We start from the raw sequence: 15,835 nt of genomic DNA, 5'->3' as shown, positions 1-15,835 counted from the left end.
GGGGGGTCCACAGAGGCGATCTCATCGGCGGAACACGGGAGTGAAGGAGTGAAGCCGTGGACGCACTCGGTTCGAGTTTTGCTTGATTTATGAGAGGTCTCCCTGTTCAGCGACTGCGAGGACAAGACTGGGAGAAAAAGGAGGGCAAAGATAAGTGTCAATCTGTTGAGACTTGTTTGGGAATTTGAGCGAAGACGGGAGGTGGGGGAGAGGCAGCAAAGACATTTTAGGCATAAACATTAACTTCTCACCAGAGGAAAAGCCAGAGGAGATTTAAAGCTGAATGTATGTATTCTTTAAAAAAGGAGAACTTTTTCTTGGGTCAATCTGATAATGTGAACGCAAGGAGGGAATTTTCTGTGTTGTGCAATCCCATGTTTTTGAGCTGAGCTGGGGAGGAGGAGGAGGAGGAGGAGACCAGATCTTCACCGGATACAACATTCAGGTGAGTTGTTTATTATTATTATTTTAGATGGATTAAAAACACCACGCTGTAAATTGCGTCTGCTTTGAAGACAGATTTAGATCTGGTTAAGCTGCGAGATGTGGTTTGCATGCTACATGCCGTGCCTATGTGTCACTGGGCCTTGCTTTCTCGAAGGCTGCTTTTGGTATGCTGTTCTTTGCAGGTCTCTAATGCATTCTTAAATACTGTAAAAGGGTGTCCCTTTCTTCCACTGACTTGCTTCTTGATTTCCTGTTGTTAAAAAAAGATCTTGTCATTGATTTTTGTTTAAAGTGCAAAACTTGTTAAAAATGCAGACAGAAAACGCACAGATTATTGTCCAAGTTATAACATTTTAGAGGCTGTGGCTCTCCAGATGATTGATATGTCACTAATATTCATTCAAATTTTTATTAAGCTTTATACTTTACTTAATTTGGTCAATATCGTAGTCATTTATCTGACATTGGTTTGAATCTTAATGCAATGCAATTTCGAGACTGACACTGACTGCTCTTTTCTAGGTTCTCCAATAACAATGGTACTATGGGGACCAAAAGGCCCAGTTGGACCCTCTTTGACACTTTAACAAAAACAAGCAGGTCTGACCACAAGCTTCAGCCAGGTGGAAAAATCCCCCTGGATTCAAGTCCCAGACCAGCAATGACTGGTTGGTTTAAGCGAGAGCTAGAACGCACGACAAAGAAAGGTGACACATTTCCCAGAATGAAAAAAGGTCTTACAAGTCCTGATAGAAGATTGTGCACTGAGATGGATGAAGAAAGAGGGGAAAGGAGGTGGAATGACAGGCCCCCCAAAAAAGCAGAGACTGATGTCTGGGGCCAAGAAAGAGAGAGGACATTCCTGGTTGAGAAGGAAAGATATGAGGGTAGACGCAGAGAAAAGGATGAGGGGAAACCCACTGGAAGAGGATACATAGAAGATGAGAAGTTACGCCAGAGGGGACGATATCAGGAGTTGTCTGATATTAGGTTTCAAGACGGCAGAAGAGAGGTGGATGAATCTTGGGATAGAAGAATGGTAAGAATGGGTTCCCCGCACAGAAGAAAGGAGAGAGAGAACTATGCAGACAGAAAGGAGAATGAGAATGCAAGAAGAAGAGAGAAAAGGAGAGACATCAGGAGTGAAGGTGATGATGATGAGAGAAGGCCGAGGAGGGAAAGAGGGAGGGACAGAGAGAGGGAGGAGCTGATACTTCAATACAGCAGAAGTGAGGGGGACTACATGGGCAAAATGGCAAATGACAGAGATCGAGAAATGCAGCGATATAGAGACAGAAACAGAGACAAAGAAAGAAGGAAAGAAACTGACAGGCAGGACAAGGAAGGTGGGAGAGACTTAAAGGAAGATAGAAGAGACAGAAGAGAGTACGAGCCTGAGAGAGACAGGAAAAAGAGGGGAAAAGAAGCTGGTACTAGAATAGTTGATGCAACAGGCAGGAGCAGTCGATCACCGAAGGAGTGGGCTCCCGGTCCGCCAGCACGAGCTCACAGCAGTGGAGAGTGGAGCAGTGATCCTGACAATGAGAAGAGACACAGAATATACAGGGACAGGTATGAAGAACGTGAATCAAGGAGGGACAGCAGTTTTGAAAAGAAAAGAGAGAGAGAAACATGGAGGGATCAAGACAGAACTGCTGATAAAAGTCAAAGGCAAATAAGAAATGAGAGACAAGAGAGCGATAAAGGAGAAAAGACTGGCAATATGCCAGAGCAGAGAAGGATGTGGTTAGAGCCACAGAGGGGCAAGAATAGCACAGACAAATTTGTAGACAGCAACAGGCACACAGAGCGGAAAGAGCTACGGGGAGAAGGAGAGATGAGTATGTACTCCCAGACGGAGAGAGGAAGAGATGGGCGACCAGTAAAAGAGGAACCAGATTGTGAAAGAAGGCAGGGGGGGAGAAGTGAGTACAGGGAAGACGCACAGAGGGAACAGGAGGGAGTCGGTGCAGATCAGGAGAGTGTGGGGGAAATCAGGAGAGGGAAGGAACATATGTCTGACAATGATGCAGGGGTTGAGGAAAGCTGGCAAAAGGATGAACAAGGAGACAACGTCGTAGACGACAGAGAGGATGAGAATGGGAGCAATAACTGGCCACCCTCTGAGAGTGAAGGAGGAAGTGAGGCAGGGTGGAAGAAAGAGAGAAATGAAATGCCATCCACAGAGGATGGCTTCGTGACCGTGTCAAGTGGAGGAGAGGACAGTGAAGAAGGGTTTAGGGCCTGTCAGGAATTCCAGGAAGGTGGAACCCAGGCACCTGCTGGCTTCCAGGGGTTTGTGGGAGATCAGAAGAGGGAGGAAGGACGGACAGTGGGGGAGGTGGAAACAGCTGACGGGGAGGATCAGGGGGAGGAGAAGCAGCCAAAGTACGTCTTCTGTGTGGTTGGGCAAACTCTTCCCCGATCAAAACCCAGCAATATTTTACCATTGCAGGTTGATCAGATTGGAGGAGTGGAAAGAAGCGACACGAATTTAGAAACTCACCATGAGTTGGTTGATGACATCACTCAGCAGCCTCAGAAAGACTTGCTTCAGAGATCATGTAGAAATGATGAGCACCCAATGATAAACAACTGGGACACAGGAAGTGAGCATAAAGTTCAGAGGGAGGAGAGGCTCTCCACAGAAGAAGCAACTGAAAGCAAAATCCACTCCAGAGCGCCTTCAGCGGTTCATAATTTAAAATATAGAAAGGAAATGAGACGTAAAGTGAAACAGTCATATTCTGAAATGGGAAGAAAGGACTCAAAAACTGAGAGACTTCTCCAGGAATGGAGAGAGAAAACTAAAGAGCCAACAGACAAAAAAGAGATGCAAACTCCAATTTCTCAATCAGCGATAGATCAACTGCAGCCCATCTTGGATCAGATAAACACTACAGGAATGAGTCCAGAGGAGGTGGAAGCTATTCGGATCAGACTGAGTGGGACATGGAGCGTGTCTGAGGAGCCCAAGCGGCATTCCCAAGCCCCCCACCTTAAATGGGCTAAAAATGTGGTCCGTGAGATCCTGGGACATTCAGAGGAAGAACCAAGCACAGAGGCCCAGGAAGATCAACCAGCTGCCAACCAGACTGAGACCAGCAACGCCAAGCCACAAGAGGAAGTTGCAGAAGAAACAAGGGAGGTACCTGCGATTAAGCTGAGTATGGAAGAAGATGACTTAGAGCCAGAGCTGGAAGAGCTGTTCGATGCGAGAGGTATGGGGCAGAGCCAAGCCCACATGCATGCTGACCAGTTCACGGCTATGCATGTTGTAACGCATACACACACTCATGCTGACACGGCGCTAGAATCAGAAAGGAAGGAAGATTGCAGCATGGACAAAACAACTTTAGAGCCTTCTGGTGAAGTTCAGTTAGGAAAGTCAGACATAAAGGTGACAGTCAGTGAAACTGAAGACGATGAGGTTAATTTGAAAGAAAGCGAAAAAGAAAAACTCAGAGAGAAGGAAGCGGAGATGTATTTAAGTGCGAACAACACCCTTTACAAGCCTAACAGCTGCCCTATTCTTTATCATGACTGCGAGTCTGAGCTCCTGTGCCCCTCTAGTGAGGGTGAGAGCCAGGGGGTGGACTATGATGGAAGGGATGAAAGTGAAGAAGAAAGACAAGGAAGGGAGCCTGAAGATAGGGTTAATGCAGTGGACGTGATAGTACCAGAACTGACTGAGGTGAATTGCGTAGAGGCAGAAGGGCAAGTAGGGAATCTGGAGAGCTCCTACAGTTCTCAGAAACTGGGTTCCAAAGAGCCGTCTCGAAGAAAGGGAGTCCATAAAACAACTCAAAGAAGAAATGTAGACGTGGAAGAAGATGAAGGTGTTGGAAGGGATCGCAGAACCAGAGTATTTTATGCAACAGGTAAAGAAAGAAGGTTGAGGATGGAAACATTGTGGCTGTCTTCTCAGTTCAGTCCTAATGTTTCCAGGAAAGCTGCATAGTTACCTCACCTCCCTCCTTTTTACTCATTTTTTTTTAAACAAAAAAAAACGTCTTTCCTCTTTCAAATCAAATGGCAACGCATGAAATTTTAATCATTTAATCAATGACATTTCAAGATAGACTGACCTCAGAGGAAACTAGATTTAAACGTCTCAGGATTTACTCATGCACCAAATGATGCTTCACGACTGTGTTGGTTTATTTATTTTTTTAAAATGAATTTTACTTAATAGTCATCTTGTCATTTCCACTTACTTGAAGCCTTTACTTTTATTTTTGCTCCTTTTTTTTTTTTTTTTTTTAAATAATTTTTTAAAATTTAATTAAATTTATTTTGAATCAGTCACGGGGACCTCAGATCATAGGCAGACTTCATTATCATTACCCCGATCTGAGCACAAAACGCTACCTTCATTGGAAACTACGTCAATGTTGAGTATACAGGTAGTGGGAGGAGATAAGAGTAGGTGGAGATGGACAAACTCCTGCCCCGGGAAAACCCAGAGCAGGAGTTAAAAAGTCACAGTTGAGCCACAAGAAAGACACAAGAAATAAGCTTTGGACACACTAATCTCTTCAGTTATTTATCAAGCTTACTAAATTAACCAGCTCATTTATTTAAATTATTGCCTATTTAAATGCAACTATGTTGCTGTACAATGTGTCAACAAATGGATACTTTTATATTGCAGATGATGAGGATGATCGGAGCAAAAGCTTGAGCGAAATGGGGCTGAGGTGAGAATAACTGTCACATATACTGTGTGTGCGTGCGTGTGTGCGTGTGTGTGTGTGTGTGTACAGATGCACATATATATGCTCTTTTTTTTTTTTTTTCTTTTTTTTTAAACATTTGATGTACCTGATATTAAGAACAGTCTTGTCTTAACTTGTCTTAACTGTGTTGTTTGAGTTTGGGAGTGCTTAACAAATTTATTAGACAGCTTGTGTTTAAAACTAAAAAGGGTATATTGTTATTTATTAGGGCAAATAACAAATTTGAACTGGTACTCTGCAGTTCTCTGAAAATTCAGAATAGCTATCAATTAATTCATATCAATTAAGTAATCAAGCATATATAATCATTTTTCTGTTAATGAATGTAATTAAATTACTAATTTGGCATCTCAAAGAATAATAATATGCTTTACTGTGCTGTTTTTTTTCTGCTTTTGTGTAAAACAGTAAATTTGAACATTGGTGGAAAGCCACAATAATTCGTTTTAGTATTAAAAATATAATTTTGATTAAAAGGTTTGGATATTACAGAAGCATTAAAAAAGGATTTGGGCAAATGCTGTTAGGGCGGCTGTGGTGGTCTAATAAATTTGTTAAGTACTGTACATATTTCAGTGAAAGGTCACTCGTAATGTAAATTAATAAAAGAGAAATGCCTATAATTTACTCATTAATGCAAATAGGTCATGTCACATTTCTTATATTTAATTTCCTTCCTGTCGCTGTAGGAATCTTTTGGGCACAATCGAAAGACAGAAAAGTAATTCAAGGTTCTACAGTGAGTATCTCTGCTCCACCTGTCTTTTTTGCTTCTTTACCTTTTTAAAGTAGCCCATTATATATATACTTTACATACAAGCCGAGCACATCAACTCAGTTCTTACGATGATTCATTGGAAGAAGGCAACAATATGTCGGTAACAAAGTGACAGGTTGTACTCTGCTCTAATTACAGTCGGGAAAAGTGTGATGCAACTTGAGTATTTCCCTCGAATGTGTGTGATTCATTGGCTTATAACTATAAAGGCCATAAACTTCGAGTGCTGTATACTAGTGCCTTGTCACGTTTATAAATGATGACTTAAAAGATCTAAAATGGCAGTGGTCCTTTTGCCTAATGATATTATGAAATGGATATTGGGAGAAATGGGGCAGTAATGTGTCTTTGGCTGCACTGTATATACCGGTGTATTTGAAAGTCACAGGCGTGTTTCTGCAAGCGTTCATATTTTCTAACATGTTGAGAGGAAACACAGCTGCTTCTACAACTTTGCCTCCACACACCTACTTGTTGGAATGCAAAGACAAATGCAAACAGCTCCTTATGGGTAGTGCTGTTCCTGTCTGGCCTGTTTTCCTTTGCTCCTTTTAATTTTAAAAAAAAATGTCTACCTTATTTTTCTCTCGTGCACTCTTTATTTATTCGTCTCTCTTCCTGCCTCTCACCCAGATGCTGCACAACTCTATCAGCAATACAGTGAGGCAGCCCAGAACTCTGAGATCCTGCGTCAGGCTCGTTCTGAATTCCTCTCTGTGAGTGAGGACCAAACTTCGTCTCCTCTTCCCTCACCTCCTCCTGCCCGCAGAGCTCTTCCTCCCATTCCCCCACAACCACATCCCAAGTCCTTCTCCCACACAGGCTCTTTCCCTATCCAAAGCTTGCATCTCCCTGAATGCCCCAGGGGTGAACGTAGAGCTTCTTCCCCACGTCTGTCAATCTCACAGTCGTCCTCGCTGTGGCGAGATCTGCCGGGGGTCAGGAACAGTGCTGAGCTAGATGAGCTCACAGAGGACCAGAGGCGGCTACAAGAGGTAACTTTGACTTAATCCACATATGAAAGGGTCGGCATTTGATTGCATAAAAATCATCACAAATCATGCATTTTCCTTTAGACTTCACTGGAGCAGGAATATTATGCAAGTAACTTTCCATCAGATGATCAATAGCAGTAATATTATTAGTCATTTTTTCATAGATGGGCTGTCTTAATAGCAGCTGTTTGCATCACAGTTATCTGTGACTTTCCTTACAGACTTCCTCTTAAGCTTCTGAGCTTGATTTAATTGTAAATTTGATATTTATGTGTAAATGTTAAGGATCAGTGTAACAGTCTGTATTTGCATTTCTGGGGAAAAAACTGGCAAAACATTTTTGCGTAGTGGAAATTCAGACTCCTCCAGATACTTAAATGCCGTTTTTAACATTTCTAGACTTACTCATTGTTTCTTTTGAGTTTTTCTTAAGATTGTAGTGATTCGGCTCCTTTTGCTCAATGTTTCATACAAGTGCTCAGATTGCATTTTACGTTGTCAGCTTTTTAAAAACTGTTTATAGGAAGTCACGTGACTTACGTGAATCAGCTTTTCATTATCATTGCATCACACTTATGCCCACTCAAATTGTCTAAATTATTCCTTGTATTATTCCACACTAACCCTCCGGGTTTTCTACGTTTTACTGGCAGATGTGATGCACATCTGCCAGTAATATTCTCGCAAGAGATGCTCTTGCGAGAATATTCAGTTGCATAAACATGTGCATTTTTCCTTGTAAACTCCCAAAGACTTGTTGTGAAATTGTGCTCCTTGGAAATTTCCCAGCCTCTAGCAGACTGACAGCAGTGTGGTTATTAGCTGCAGTTTTTGGGCAGTTGACACATGCTTAACGTTCGCACTTTTGATTTTGGTTTCAAGGTGAGGTTTGAAGTTATTACCTCAGAAGCTTCCTACTGCCGGAGTTTGGAAATTGTCGTTGACCACTTTGTCAAGTCTAAACAGCTGGGGGCACAGCTGACCACTCAGGACAAGAACTGGCTCTTTTCAAGGCTGGTTGATGTTCGTGCCATTAGCCACAGGTCAGAACTATAACTCTGCTATACATTTGCATTTACTTGAAATAGTTGTCTTTACATTTAGATACAGCTATGAGACTAAAGCCTGTCATTTACTGCTTTTTGTTAAATTTAAGATTAAAGCTGTCTGGATCAAATTCATTATTAAAATATGCATTTGCTCAAAAACCTCTTCTTATCAGTTACATGATTGTAGTTACTCATCATAATAAAGGTGTACTAATATATAGTAATAGTTTTGGCATGCATCGATATTCTTGTGCCCATTGTGCTTTGCAGGCACAAAGTTTGAAGTCGTTGGTTTTTAAAAAAAAATGCTGCTTTGTGATTTTTAGTTTTCTGTCAAAACTGGAGGAGCGGGTGGAATCAGATGTAATGCACTTCACCGTCTGCGACATCATTTATCGGCAGTGTCCGCTCTTCAGAAAAGCCTATGTGCCTTACCTCACCAACCAGTCCTATCAGGATGCAACTTATCAGAGACTCATGTAAGCCACTGAATCATGCTGTGTTGCCTCTGTTTGGTTCTAAAATCTTGTATCTATTTATTTTATTTTATTTTTATTTATTCATTTGTGGTGTGTTGGCTCTCTCTAGTGGTATGCCTAGAGTGGTACGCCTGTCTACCCTTATTTGGATTACCGTACTGACGGTATGCCGCCGCTGCTTTCAGGAACCATTGGAATTCTTTAGATTGCGTGAACTATTCATTAGTTAAGGTAATGGAAAGGGTGGATGCTTGGTGGCAAACTCCATATCCCACAATTCATAGCACGCCTCTGCCGAGTCAAACAATGGCGGCCACTACTTTGTTTTTATATTGCTCTTATTACTGTTTCTAGGTCACAAAATAAACTTTTAAGACATTTTCAGGCAAGAATGTTGCTGTGTAAACTTCAAATATCTGCTCGTTTTATCAATACATCCCATATTAGCAACAGTGTTCAGATGTCGTTGGTGCCGCCTGACCGCTAACTCGGCTTTTCTCTCGTGTTTGTTTATCGCCCACTTTGCGCCAGAAAGAGGAAACCAACGGATATCATGCTAAACAACAGCAGCGCGTTTAAGCTTTATCAGCTTTTGTTAGAATTTATTTGATATTAATTTCTAGTATCAGCTGATGTTTGCTGGAGCCACAGCTGTAAAAGCTGCTGGTCATTATGTCGGTTTGGATATCCTAGTGAGAGGGGAAACATGAAGATGAAACCAGGAGATGTCCTTACTGAATCATCAGAGCTGAACAGGTGATGGAGAAACAGGTTTACCTTTTAGGTGACATGAATGAGTTGAAGGGAAGTTATGAACGGTTTCTGAAAGACAAATAACACCAGGATCCTTTTCTACAGCTGACAGCAGGTAACTGTGCAGGAGCGGATCTGGCAAAGTTTTTGCTAGGGGGGCCAGATAGGGCATTAAAAAGGAAAGGGGGGCACAAAGAAATACTTTTCTTTCTTATTCTCATTTAATATCTAGCTTTTATTAAATAATTATCTGAATCTCACAACCAAAGTTTGTATAATAATGCAAAAGATTGGCTGTAGACCATTGTCAATCAATCAGAACGCTGTGTAAAAATAACAAAAAACAGAATAGTGAATGCAAAATTGTGATGTACTTGCAGCCTCGTCCTCTTGTCTCTCTGTATGCTGCGCTGCATATAGGAGATATCAAAATACAGTTTACTTTGATTTGCGCCTTGACCTGAATTTTAAAAATATTTGGGGAAAAAGCACTATGCTGCAAAAAATGAAAAATAAATATTTGCAAAATATCTGGATAAATATTTATTTTACGTGTTTGATGTGTGTGGCGGGGTGTGGTCTGCAGTGTCGCTGCAGGGGAGGTGGACCCACCTGAGCAGCATCTGCAATCGCGCCTCTCCGGGTTAAAGTCGGACATAAAGTCCGGCATAGGCACACTTAAAATTTCTTCTGAAATTTTTGCTGTCTAGTTATGGTTAAAATTTCTCTTTTCCTTCCAGGAATGAGAATCCAAGGTTTAAAATGATCGTGGAGAAAATAGAGAAGAATGCTGTTTGTCAGAGACTTCCTCTTCGCTCCTTCCTTGTGCTTCCCTTCCAAAGGATTACAAGACTTAAGTTGCTGGTCCAGGTGTGTATGAAAGCTCTCTGCAGCAGTTTTAGTTGACGTTTGGTCCTTTTTGCTATTTTGTCACCTGAACACATTCATGCTGTTTCTGTCCAGAATATTGTCAAGAGAACAACACGCGGCACGGCGGAGGCAACGCAGGCCATCAAAGCTCTAAAACAACTGGAGAAGGTACAGCGACACACTTTTTTTTTTTTTTTTAAATTCACTGAATATTTACAAATAATAGCAAAATTACAGTTACTAAAAATAAGCGGAATATCTCAAGACTACTTGTTGTGAAATCAGTGTTTTATTTGTCGCTCTTCTAGATTATTCAACAAGGTAATGACAGCATCTCTCAAATGAAAAGCATCGAGTCTCTGGTTTCTCTCAGTGCTAAGGTGGACTTTGAGTGCAAGGTGGGTAATTAACGACCTTCCAAATGTGTCCAGTATGCTTCTCAACAATCAAAACTACCAAATCTCTGGAGTTAATTTTTCCCCATTTAAATAGTTTGGCATTAACAGTTAATATCTGCTTTATCTTCCTTTTTTTCTTTGTGTATTTTTTCTATTGCAGACTCTTCCTTTGATTAGCCAGTCTCGGAGGATGGTTCGAGAAGGTCCTGTCACTCAGCTGATGGATTTCTCTCTTAAGGAGACAGAGAAAAATGCTTATTTGCACCTCTTCAATGACTACTTGCTGCTTTCACTACCAAAGGAGTAAGAACAATCACGCTGTTTTGTGAATGCACAGTAATCCATCACAAGGCATTAAGCATCTCTCTCATTATCATTTGGTTCATCCTGTTACCCTCATATCTACTGTCTTATGTCGTCACCTCTTCAGTAATCAGTATTTCCTTCCGCTGTCTCATTTCTTCTGTGATTTTTTTTTTCTCTTGCTGTTTGCAGAGGGGGAAGATTTACGGTAATTGATCACTGTCCAGTATCAGAGCTGCGTGTTGAGAACTGTCGTGTCAAACTTCACTCCCTACAGAAGAATCTGTTCCGGTTGTATATGGCACAAAAATCCCTGCTCCTCAGGACTGATGCACCGTAAGAGATTGGATAGTAGCAGTAGTGTCTGCAGTGTTTACCGCATAATAAAAATTTGTATAAGATGCATCTTATTTGTATTTTTCCAGGAGTGATAAGCTTCGTTGGATATCCGCCCTCTCCAGGCCCCATACTGAAGTAGATTTTTCTAGTGCACAAGGTAAAGTTTTCACCTTGGGTTAGATGTTGCAATTTGTTTAGTTCATGGTTAAATGTGAGTGAAACCCTTGAATTCCCTTTATAGCAGTCAATAAACCCAACAGTGTGTTAAAGATTCTTCTCCAGTTTATATCATCAATAACAATATGAATTTGTACATGACAGTAAATTAAACATCCGGCTAAAGCAAAGCATTTGATGTTTACCAAAAATAGGAACAGAAATTTTTTTTTAAATCAGATTTTTCTTTCACAGCAGTGCTGAGATTTGGAGAGTCTAGCATTCAAAACAGAGGCCTTTAGATGCAACATTGTAGACAATCTTGTATGGGCAAGTGACCTCAGTCTTAAAGGGAGAAAAGACTCTTGTCTGTTGTCTGTAATGTGACGTTCCTGCACCTAATGCATTTTTTCTGGGTGCTCTGCTTTCCTCCCATAATCCAAAAGCACGATTGTTGGGTTAATTGGTGACTAACTAATGCTAATGTAACTAATGTAACTACCTATTGCCCAATGTCAGCCGATGCATAGTTGGATGGACTACTGCAAAGGAAAACATTAAATTTGGCCCAAGATTTTGATTCATACAACTGTAGCATGATGATTTGTCTAAACACACATCAGTCCATTCAGTACTGGAGACAGCATCCCACAGTCTCCTGCAAATAACCTAAATATGTAAACAGTGGGAAACTTTAAGACAATAGTGTGTTAACTTCCTTTAACTTTTATCCTTTCCATTTTTCCTCTTGCAGATTTCGAACAGATGCAATGTATCCGAGCTTTTTTTGCTCAACAGCCAGATGAGTTGTCCTTAGAAAAAGCTGATGTCATTCTGGTGCACCAGGAAAGCAGTGATAGTAAGATCATCTCATTACTTTCATTGTCATTCCCAACTAGAAATGCCTACAAGTATTTGAAGAAATCACTTATGTTGGATTCTATCCTTTTTTCCAGACTGGGTAGAAGGGACGAAGCTCTCTGATCGGCAACGTGGATGGGTGCCCAAATCCCATCTGGAAACCATAGCCAGCTCCAGAGTCAAGAGTCATAACCTGTCAGATGCTCTCAAACTGACAGCGGCCACAGCCACAGCCTGACCCGAGAGTGGACACTATAAAGGATCAAACTCAGTTATCTGATTCAGGAACTGCTGGATTAAAGATGATGGACATTCAGTGACATTTCTAGAGGACAATGCAGCAGCTCAAAATGCTATAAGATTGCATCTCAGTGTAGCAGTGGCTCTCATTTGTTTCATGTGTTGAAACAATGTATTCACTTTACTGCATGAAGCAGCAAAGTGAACTGCTGAAGACTGCCAGAAAGGGGGTGTGGGTATTATGGTTTTTATCTGCTATGCACAGTACATTACAAATATTGTGTGTACATCAGTAGATTTGTTTTAAAAAAATATTTTCTTATGGAAATGACTTTTTCCCAAGAAATATTATTCTTGGAATCTGTATTATTTTTTTTGTTGTAATATACGGGTTTTGAAAAATGGGCCCCTGTGTGCAGGAGAGAAATCATGAGATGTATCATAAGAGATCTGCCAGACAATTCCAAGACGTACAACGAGGTTCATAGGTTACATGGGACACATTTCAGTAAACGCAGACTTATGAAATAAAAACATATTTGAACATTGTGTGTGACTTGACAATGAATTGAGGCTGATTTCAAGCTGAACTTTTAAATTTTAAGCTGAACTACATCAGCAGACGGACACAATGCCAGGATTCTGATTTTTAGGTGGGCCACAGTACTTCAGGTTGGGCCTTGTAATTACATAAGTAAATGGTTTTAATACTACATTCATAAATTATTACAAGCAGGCACACCCGGGTTTACAAATTAAGGAAACAATACTCAATCTATCACTCATGTCTTTGTTGTAGACCAATAATTTTCCTGTTGACTTAAACTCTGAGATCCGTATTGCAATAATTCTGTCACATTCAAATGATTATAGCTGATAGACTGGGTGAGCTACATTGAGCAATATCACAGTGGAGAGAGAGCTCAACATACCACAGATTCATAAATGAATGTCAATAGAAACTGCACGTTCTAAATGTTGTCCTACTTTTAATAGAAAATGTAGTTGCTACATTGAGTGACTTCATCCTTACTCTAACACAAATCCAGTTAACACCTGAATTATGCTTATGTGCTTTACCAGTTACCATTCGTTGCAGCCACAAACTGAAAGAATTTTCCTACTGCAAAAAATGTGAAGGCCTGAATAAAAATGCAAGAAAAAAACATATCAGTTAGTCAGAGGTGATCTGTGATCAAAAGCACAGCTGACATTGAATAAAACACAAAGGAAGTGGTTCTCTTTTTTTCATAGTTAAAAACTTAATATTCTAACATTTTTCACCATGTTCGTGTAAAGTATAATGTAGTGTTTAGACTCAATGTAAGCCTTTGTCAGCTGATTCCAATTTATTATTCCTCTCGAACACAAAACATCAGGGGAAAAAAACAGCTTTTTTGAGGAAAGACACAAACCCAAGTGTGTTTGTGTGACACGTAGAGGTCCACAAATTTGGAGTGAGGGTCAAAGCACTACCAGCAAAGACTACGAACATGTTAATGTCTTCAAACAAACTTTAATGCAACAGTTGCTGCTTAAATATGTTTGATTTTGAAACAAGTCAACTTTGATGAAGTGGCACTGTCTCACAATTCAACTACATAGTCATAAAAATCTAAATTCAGTAAACCTTCTCATGACATATAGGTCACTATTACATTTACAACAACACTGAACAGTCAGAGTTCACATTCTCTGACTTGGTCATTTAAAGCTTGTCTCATGTCGTGTTTTGGAGGATGGTGCTGCAGTGTTCTTGTTGGTTCCCAATAATGGGAGAAAACTCAAGATAATGCTGCTGTTATTTGTGGGTTAAGACTAGTTTATGGTGCTGCACCTAAACAAAGACAATTTTGGGAATGTGGCCGACAGGGAAGCTATTGAGACACCGTTATGTCCACTAAAGATTCAGTCTTCTCTATAGAGAGGTTAAAGCCAACAGCTCAAGCATAAACAAGAGTATAGCCCAATTTCCAGTTGAACCACATATTTTTTTTAAACTGCAGACAAGTTTCAACAAAAATCTACTCTATCTAGACTTGCCTGTAAACGTTTGCCCTGCACCAGTGCAGGCATAATGGTGGAGCCTTGAATTACTTCACTTTATGTGCTTAAATTGCTGACCAGTTTTAACATGTTAACTGTTGATGATGTTTTGGAGACATAGCAAGTGGCTGCACCTCTCTTTCTCTCCACGACAGGAAATTGTAAACTAAAATTAGGACTCCAATAGGAATACTAGGAATCTGAATATTTGTCCTCTGACAACAAATATTACGCAATTGTGTGTGCTGTGCTCCCAGGAATAGACTCCTAGAGTCCCGCATTTCCATAAAAACAGCCTTTTTAAAAATATAGAAATATGTTTGTGTTATTACAAGTGACGCAGTAATAGAGGAAATTAAATCGTCTAGATGATGTTGAGTTCACCTGCAGTTTAATTATAAAACTATGAATTTGCAATGAGAAAGTACAGTGAGCAGAGACATGCAGCTGGTCTCCTCTGAGTCCTCATGTCAGCAGCATGTTGTCCATTGTCCTTGATATTGCAGACAGTTGTCTTTTTGTTACGACATGGTGTAAACTCCACAACACTTATTTGTTGGTAGATTTAAAACTTTGGTAAAGAAATTGTGCTTAGAGAAGATCGCTTATTTATTATTTGTCTCCGATCCCAGTTAAACGATGTGTCATTAATTTGTTGATTGTTTTAAGCCAACTTTTATTTTGGCATTTAAACAAACTGATCTCAGCTTATAATTTAAATCACTGTGACAAATGAAATTCATTAAGCCAACTGACCTATGGAAAAAAAACAACAATAAATTAAATTTTAAAAAAATCTAATCTATGTCTAAACCCAACGATACAAAGCACACAGGCACACACACAAAACAACAACAACAAAAACACAGATCCTATGTCTCTTGTTTTCTCACACTGTATTTCACTTCCTCATCATCTCCTGTTTTCTCCAAAGTCCATTTTCACCTCTTCCAGTACGCTCACAGCTCAGCTTACAGAGTCCCACACCTTCAGCTTCCACTCAGGGTCTCAGGGTACAGACTACAGCATCCCTGGGTGTCTGCGACGTGAGCAAGTAGTCAGTCGGTGGGAAGATCGCGCATGCTCTCTGTGGACTATCTATGTAAGCTGGCTCTGAGATCCACTGCTTTTTCTTTTCTTTTTTATTTAAATTTTAATTTTCAAAGTTGCCAAAGGGAATACTAATTACAGTATTTAATATAAATGTAGCGATACATGTACATGTACTGTATCTGTACAGATAAAAATAAAGGGCAGGGTGCGACATTAAATTAAAATCCACATATACAAGGAGGGCGGGAAACACAGGTAAGATATATTTTATCTCATACGTCGAATTCATTGGGGAAAATAAATGCACTATAACTTAATAATACTGTAGA

At 40.3% G+C, this 15,835-nt stretch overlaps 1 protein-coding gene across 3 annotated transcripts; it reads left to right on the top strand.

Annotated features, from left to right (window-relative positions):
- Positions 1–328: 328 nt before the first annotated feature.
- arhgef5 (Rho guanine nucleotide exchange factor (GEF) 5) lies at positions 329–12,956 on the top strand. 3 transcript variants are annotated; one of them, XM_082550368.1, is made up of 16 exons: positions 329–445; positions 970–1,486; positions 2,903–4,328; positions 5,102–5,147; positions 5,876–5,925; positions 6,598–6,959; positions 7,842–8,002; positions 8,335–8,487; positions 9,981–10,110; positions 10,204–10,278; positions 10,419–10,508; positions 10,669–10,811; positions 11,004–11,147; positions 11,237–11,307; positions 12,061–12,165; positions 12,263–12,956. In XM_082550368.1, the coding sequence occupies exons 2-16, from the start codon at positions 992–994 to the stop codon at positions 12,403–12,405; spliced, it is 3,594 nt and encodes a 1,197-aa protein (XP_082406494.1). In that variant the 5' UTR covers positions 329–445; positions 970–991; the 3' UTR covers positions 12,406–12,956. The 3 variants fall into 3 exon arrangements, with proteins under 3 accessions (XP_082406494.1, XP_082406493.1, XP_082406492.1); XM_082550367.1 differs by having other exon boundaries at positions 970–3,668; XM_082550366.1 differs by having other exon boundaries at positions 970–4,328.
- The last annotated feature ends 2,879 nt before the right edge of the window (positions 12,957–15,835 follow it).

Source organism: Aulonocara stuartgranti (assembly GCF_965226115.1).
Source record: "Aulonocara stuartgranti genome assembly, chromosome: 11".
Classification (NCBI taxonomy): domain Eukaryota; kingdom Metazoa; phylum Chordata; class Actinopteri; order Cichliformes; family Cichlidae; genus Aulonocara; species Aulonocara stuartgranti.
Note: the sequence above shows the minus strand (reverse complement) of the source record. Positions and strands in the feature narration are given on the sequence as shown.